General features: G+C 35.0%; 1 protein-coding gene across 1 annotated transcript; it reads left to right on the top strand.

The window, feature by feature from the left end:
- Positions 1-481: 481 nt before the first annotated feature.
- LOC106513293 (translocon-associated protein subunit alpha) lies at positions 482-7,157 on the top strand. Its single transcript, XM_014002040.1, has 9 exons — positions 482-609; positions 1,496-1,611; positions 1,705-1,798; positions 1,918-2,045; positions 2,189-2,323; positions 4,600-4,676; positions 5,895-5,973; positions 6,172-6,265; positions 6,368-7,157. The coding sequence occupies exons 1-9, from the start codon at positions 540-542 to the stop codon at positions 6,430-6,432; spliced, it is 858 nt and encodes a 285-aa protein (XP_013857494.1). The 5' UTR covers positions 482-539; the 3' UTR covers positions 6,433-7,157.
- Positions 7,158-7,440: the final 283 nt, after the last annotated feature.

Genomic DNA, 7,440 nt, shown 5'->3' with positions numbered 1-7,440 from the left:
CCACTTCAGTAGAAAGCAGTATTAAATATCTGAATATTAGTATCTTAGCTTCTTCATCAGCAGTGGCTTTTTTAATAGATAGACAAGAAAGAAGAAAAAAGAAAGGGAAAAAAGAAGGAAAGGAAAGAAAAGTTACAATGTAATGGAAAAAAGTGAAAGAAAGAATTGATGATATGTGAGATATATGTCAAGAAAACAATACAATACATCCTTTTAATTAATTTACAAATTGAGCAGTCATGGAGAAGAAAATGAAAATGCAATTTGAATTATTTATTTATAATTTTATTTATGACTCAAAAAAATGCAGATTTATGTTGAAAATGAAAAAGCACTTCAATTAATCCATTTTAATTTTGATTCACAATTGTTTCCATACTTTTCTTCTTTGTGAACTAAAACTCTATATTCCCATGTTCCTTGAGTCCCTTGAATGTAGCAGGGGGTGGAGCTAACCTGCAGTAAGCCCGCCCCCTGCTCCGCTGCTTTCTTTTCCCAACGCTGATGTGTACCTAACGTCAACTTTACAGCTTGTAAAAATGTTCAACTTCGTGTCCAAATTAATGCTGCTTTTTCTGCTGGCCTTCCCCTGCGGACTAATATCAGTCGGTAAGTACTTTTCCCGCTTCAAACCAGGTCGTTTTTGTTCGTATTTACTGTACACAAGCTTACTGACGTGGCATAGCGCTGCCTGAGGAGCCTTCATGGCTGCATGGACTACTACTAATACTACTAATACTACTAATACTACTGCTACTGCTACTACTACTACTACTACTACTACTACTACTACTACTACTACTACTACTAATAGTACTAGTACAGGGTTGTATACGTCAGTATTAAATCCATAATATCTCGATAATAACTCGTCTCTGACTGAATGAATGAAAATGTTCGTCGGTAACTGTGTTTTTAAGCACCCACAGTAAAACAATCTTGTTCCTTGCCATCTTTGATGGATATTGAATTTCTCCAGACTTTCGTAGTTTCTAATGGTTAAAACACCAACCAGCTACTCTCTCCTGCTGGGACACGTCACCACAGTGGGGACCCTCTGATTACTGGGGTCTGCTGGTTTCTCTGTCCACTAACTCAAATTCACATGTTGTTTATCACAAAATTCACCTTTTTTTTAGTTGAAATGTCTAATCCCTGTAACCAAAAACAGCTTGAAGTTGATTAGCTGATGAGACAGAAGAAGAAAGGAACAGTGTGGACAACACAGCGTCTTATTTTATTTAGAAACAAAGCAACATGACGGTAAATTTCATGTCTGTTTTCCCAAACTTTACCTGTATTTTCATATTAGCTCGTTTGGAAACCATCTGACAAATATCCTAACATGCAGGTGACAATATGTCAGAGATTTGTTACAAAAATATGCACAAATGTAAAAAAAAATGCATTCATAAAAATGACTTCTACAAATGAATGAGGTGAAATAATCTTTATTCATCTGCTGTAACCTCTCTGCTGTCCTCTCGCTCTGCAGCCCACGTCCGTGCTGATTCTGTGGAGGACTCCGTCGAGGACACAGATGCTGCGGTCGATGAGGAGAACGAGGATGAGGACGAGATGCTCGTGGAAGAAGATCAAGTACAACACTCGGTAAACTGGGTGTCTTTGCTCCTACGACACAAAAACAGATCTGACCTGCCAGTTGTTTTGTTATAGTTTGATTTTTTTTTTTTTCATCGTCAGGAAGGAGATGAAGCTGACGCAGACGAAGCTGCCGATAAACTTGTAACGTCTCACCCCGACGCTGACACCACCATCATTTTCACAACAGGCGAAGGTTTGTCAAGATTTACAAAACTACAATGATGTTTGTTTGTTTGTTTGTTAAAATGTTGAAAACCTATTTGTGGTTTTATCTGTTTATTTTAATGTGCTTTGTATTTGCAACTTGTTTAGAGTTTCCTGCCAATGAAATCGTGAAGTTTCTTGTGGGTTTCACCAACAAGGGTAGCCAGGATTTTACTGTTCAGTCACTGGAGGCCTCCTTCCGTTACCCTCAAGATTTCCAGTTCTTCATCCAGAATGTAAGTGAGATAACCAATAATACATTTAGATTTTGAGAAAACTTCTTATTTAATTCTACTAGAGCCGGGTTTTGTATTTTTATTATCAGCCTGCCAGTGTGTTTTGTTCATTGGCCTCAGCTCATTTGTTTTGTATTTTGTAGTTCACAGCGTTGCCCCTGAACATGGTGGTCCAGCCCCAGGCTCAGGCCTCCTTCGAGTACTCCTTCATCCCAGCTCAACCCATGGCTGGACGTCCCTTCGGCCTCGTCATCCTCCTCAGTTACCTGGACACGGAGGTAAATAAAAAAATGTTGTGCTCATTTAGAGTTTCAAAACAAAACCTTTTGGGGCAGAAATGAAATAAAATATTCATGACTGTACTTTCTGTTAGTGTAGAATCACATGGGAGGGGTTTATTTAGAACAAGTAAAGTCTGTTGATCACACAGGTTTTCCTCTATTTAATATAGTTTTTTGTAGAGCTRGGGTATCGTAGCAATTCCCTAAGTTGATTCGATTTCGATTCATAAGGTTCTGAATCGATTAATCACGATTCGATTTGATCTGCTCTTAAATAATGAAAATGTTTCAGCTGTCTTGCAGAATACAATATTGTTTTATGTTTTCTCTGCACCATAAACAGCAGGTTGTAATTTGGACAGTTTAATCTTGAAAGAAAACAGTTTCAAATTCCAAAAGTTTTAAATTAAAAATGAATTTCAAGTGACTGTGCTGTTGTATACGTTCATTTTAAAGAAATTAAGAATAATTTTCTTGATGAATAAGAAGCGATGGGAATAAGTTTGCATTGCTTATATAAGAGTATACTTCTGTCTACTCCCTTTGAGCATATGAAAATTGTACATTTGTAATGTTTCTGTTATGTTCAATAAACATTATTAAAACAAAAATAGAAAAAAAGGGTCCTTCAGCTACAATGTTCCATCACTGTGGATTTCATCAAGACGTTTCTTAAAGTTTAAAAATAATAGTGGTAACAAAACTAAAAAAAAAAAGTTGTTAGAATGTCGTCTTCCGTGCGTTTATACATGCCAGGGAGAACAGATGTTTACATACTGTTGTTTTGGTTCGAGCACCTGAACGAGCCGCTCAAAGCCCACTTCGTTTTCCTCTACGAGAGCAAATCTTTACAGACAAAAGTTGCCCTGGCCTCTGTTATCTTTAAGTTCTGCAGAGAGTCGGCTGGTAACGTTACTGATTCCTTAGTTTATTCTGTTTTGCCCCAGATAACTTGCCGTCAGAAGCTAACTTTAACACTGAACTGGATGTAAAATATACGGCAAGCCAGGAGTGACACAAAATGTAGAAACGGCCCTCAGCTTCATCACGCACAAGACGCCATCGATCTCATGTCCTACGAATCAATTTTCCCAAATTTAAATGAAATCAATCCAAGATTTGATTAAATTGATTTTTTTTTTGTTTCCCAGCCCTACTTTATGTATTCAAGTTTCTACAAAGAGGAGAAATCAAACATTGTCTTTAAAATAGTTCTAACACTTTGTACATCTTAACATTTATTTATGTAAACCTCACACACAAAAAAAATGTTTTGGATTTAAATCAGCATCTTTGCCACCAGATATCACTAAATACAATGTGATGTGATTTTAAAAAATATATCTGGATGATCATTTCACATAAAAACAACTTTTTAAAGTAAACATGAAATTTCAGGACCTGAAGAAACCTTTAAGGCAAAGTGGTAGCTTTTTGAACCACTTTGGTTTGGAGAAACAGAGTTTATAATGCTTCAAATTCGTAGTGTATAAGTATATAATATGAAGGTTTTTGGCCTCACCAGGTAATATTAGCTTGGTGTTGTGCTGTGTTTTTGTATACTTGATGTTAGATTGAATCTAAATTAATGTATAAAAGGTCTGATTGAGAAGTTTCTTGGTATAATTTTATAATTCAGATCATGAAGAAGGTTTTAAATGTTTCAAATTCATTTTCAATAATAACAGTCTTTGTTCTCGTTCAAATATATGATCAAGAGTGCACTGAAAATAAAGGAGCAACAACTGTTTAGTCTTTATGAATGTTAAGTACCTAAAAATCATGGTTCTGTTTGATGTTATCCTATTCAGACAGCAGAGGGAGCTAAATAAGTAATTTATTCTTGTCTCTTCCTCTTTAACAGGCTTCAGGTCCAAAGCATTCTCAGTTATTAACATCATTAATATTAATATTGTGTTTTTATGCTCATGTGCCTGTGTGCCAGAAAAGCAGGAACCAGTGGACTCATTTTAACTAAACTCACAGAAAGTAAACAAGTGATTTCTTTTTTCTGAATAAAATACCAAAATGACAATAAGATGATTTAACTAAGGTCTACTGATAATAAATAAATGATGTGAATGGGTAGGTCTAACAATAAAAATATTATGCAATATCCCTTTATTTTATTTAATGTATTATGTTCAGATGTAACTTTTACTCAGACCTGTTTTTGAAAGATTTGTCCTTAAAGTATCCATGACTCAAATGTTTTTGTGAACATAGGACTTTCATGCTTGCAAACATTTTATTTATTTATTTGTTTTTATCAGGGCAACACGTTCCAAACTGCTGTTTACAAYGAGACTGTCACCATCATCGAACGAGAGGAGGGACTGGATGGAGAAACGTGAGACTCTGTCATATCCTGTTATATGCACACCCACAAAACTGAAAATGCAGATGAAGCAGGTTCTCGTCTGCAAACTGCAAAAACTGTTCTGTGCAAAAATGTTAGGAAGACCACAAGCAGCAGCAGCACTGCTGTAAAAACAGTCTGAATCACAGCGATCAGCAGCTGCATGAAGCTGGAATAAGCCAGCTCTGCTTCACAGGAAGCGAGCTCTCCCAAACTAAAAAAAAAACAAAAAACACAAAAACAAGCTGTAAGAGGAGGTGTGAAACTGACACAAAGAAATCATCTGTGTTTGAGCTACAAAATAAAAAATACTAAACACTGTCTTTATGCAGGAAAAAATGCTGTGTGAACCCTGAATCACAATGTTGAAGAAGCTAAAACTGAATTGTCAAAACTAAAAGAAACAGAAAACCAGCCAAAAGCTAAAAAGAGTAAAAAAAAAACTTGCTAAAATAAACATTATGTTAATTATAGGGTGCAAATTGTTAGCTAAAAGGAGCAAAAAGCTGGCTAAATGCTAAAAAGAGAAAAGGTTTAGCTAAATCCTTAAAGGAGCAAAATGCTAACTATAAGGTGCAAAATGTTAGCTTAAAGGAGTCAAATGAAATAGCTAAAAGGAGCAAAATTCTGGCCATAGGCTGAAGAAGGAAAAAAATCTAGGTTAAAGCTGAAAGAAGCATAATATTAAATAAAAATAGCAGAACATTAGCTGTAAAATTAATATTAACTAAAAGCTAAAAGAAGCAAAAGAATATTAAACTATGGTTAGTTAGCTGAAGCAGACTTTTTTAAAGAACAATTTGTTTTGTTTTAATTGAAGAGATGTTAATGTATTTCTGTGTTTCAATATTTGCAAATCAAGTTAAATGTTTTGGAAAATACAAAAGTTATAAAAACCAAAAGCTGTAAACCACTTCCTGGATGAATGTTTTTATATTAATGGATAAAATAGCACAGTATGATGAAACTGACTGCAAAACTGTACTGAAAAATAAAAACAAGGAATTTCTGAAATGCATTCATTATACATTTATGAAAACTGTTGGGGTTTTTTTTAAATCACTAAACAAATAAGATTTATTATATTAGTTCTCATGATGAAACTTTAAAATTTAAAAAATAAACTTTAGTTTATAAAAACTTTTTATTTTCTGTGGGTTAATTTGAGGGTTATAAGTAAAGTTTTTTTTGTTTTGTTTTGTTTTTTAGGATGTTCATGTACGTGTTTCTGGCTGGACTGGTGGCACTGGCGCTGTTTGGGTTGTACCAGGTTCTGGAGTCAAGAACGGTATGATTTCAGATGAATACCTGTTTGTTTTATCAATGCATAAACTACATGCATAAATATTTCTTTTCAAAAGTGTTAAAGCTACAGTTCAGATCTTTTGAAGTGGAGTTCTGTGGAAAGGTTATATTATTAGCACTTCAGTCTGTTCAAAATAAACTCAAATGAAATCTATTTTGTTTTGATGTGTTTATTCTGCAGAGAAAGAGGATTTCTGTGAAAATAGAGAAAGGCACAGTTGGAATAAATGATGTGGACATGAGCTGGATTCCTCAGGAGACTCTGAATACCATGAGTATGTTCATTTTACCACAACTTCCTTCTTTAACTCTTTGACTCTACATCGGCTTGTTTTTGTTCAATTCGGGGCTCTTACTCTTACTTTTGTCTCTTACAGACAAGGCCTCACCTAAAACATCCCCGAGGAAACGAACCAAAAGGGCGGCTGGCACAGACCAGTAAGCTTCAAACCTTCATCATACAGACGATCAAATCTTCGTGATGCGGCGTCCCAGTTCCATTTCACGAGGGAACGCTAGTTTTGGAATTCAATTTTTCTCCTAAGAAGTGGTTTTCAGATGAGTTTCTGCCTGTTGGACGTGTTGGACTTTGTGTTTCTTCTTAGACTGAGGTCAATTAAACACTAACAGGAGTAAACTGTTAACTTGGTTTTAACGTTTTTAAATGTGTATGAAAGATTAAAAAAACACACTAATTAGAGTTGGTAAAGATCTGCAAACTGCCATATGAATGCTGTGAAGTCAGTATTGTATTTTAGTCGTAGATCATTTTACTTGAAGGTTTGTCATCTGTATTAAAAAGAGAAAATGAATTCTATGACGAAACATAAAGTATTTCATTAGTGAAACATTTTCCTCCATCTTATCACCACTGTGCCTAATAGTGTAATTACTGGCTCTGCTAAGACATGACGTCATCAAATTAAAGATTTGTCCTTTTGTCAGCATGAGGTTGAAATAATTTTCTAATGAGGAAATGGCAGCTTCAACCTTCAACATAATGTTCTCAGGTTTTCTGCAGGCTTGTTTATCTGCTTCTTCCCCTTTTGGAGGCAATTTTAAGCACTTMAGCCTTGTTACACGGTGGTACTGGAGCAGGTTGTTTGCTATTTTCTAAAAAAAAAAACACATTTTGGAAAAAGCAATAAAATGATGAATTAAAAAGTACTTTTGTTTGCTGTTTTCTCCAAACGTTTCTCTCTGCATTGATGGTTCTGTTGAGTGTGTTCTAACAGCTTCCTGTAAGGCCATTTCAGTCCACCATCACATCAGTAGATGGGATCTCTTCAGCTGAAAGGTTTAAAAAGCAAAATGTCATTACTGGCCATGTTAATTACAGAAATGTGATTTTAAAAAATAAATTCTTCATTTGGTGTAAAGGTTTTATCTAAGTCRTTTTGTGCCTTTTGAGGTACAGCATAAGCAAAATGTTTAATTTAGACAAACATTT

This window comes from Austrofundulus limnaeus, unplaced genomic scaffold, assembly GCF_001266775.1.
Source record: "Austrofundulus limnaeus strain Quisiro unplaced genomic scaffold, Austrofundulus_limnaeus-1.0 Scaffold11, whole genome shotgun sequence".
In the NCBI taxonomy this organism is placed as follows: domain Eukaryota; kingdom Metazoa; phylum Chordata; class Actinopteri; order Cyprinodontiformes; family Rivulidae; genus Austrofundulus; species Austrofundulus limnaeus.
This window is presented reverse-complemented; position numbering and strand designations above follow the sequence as displayed.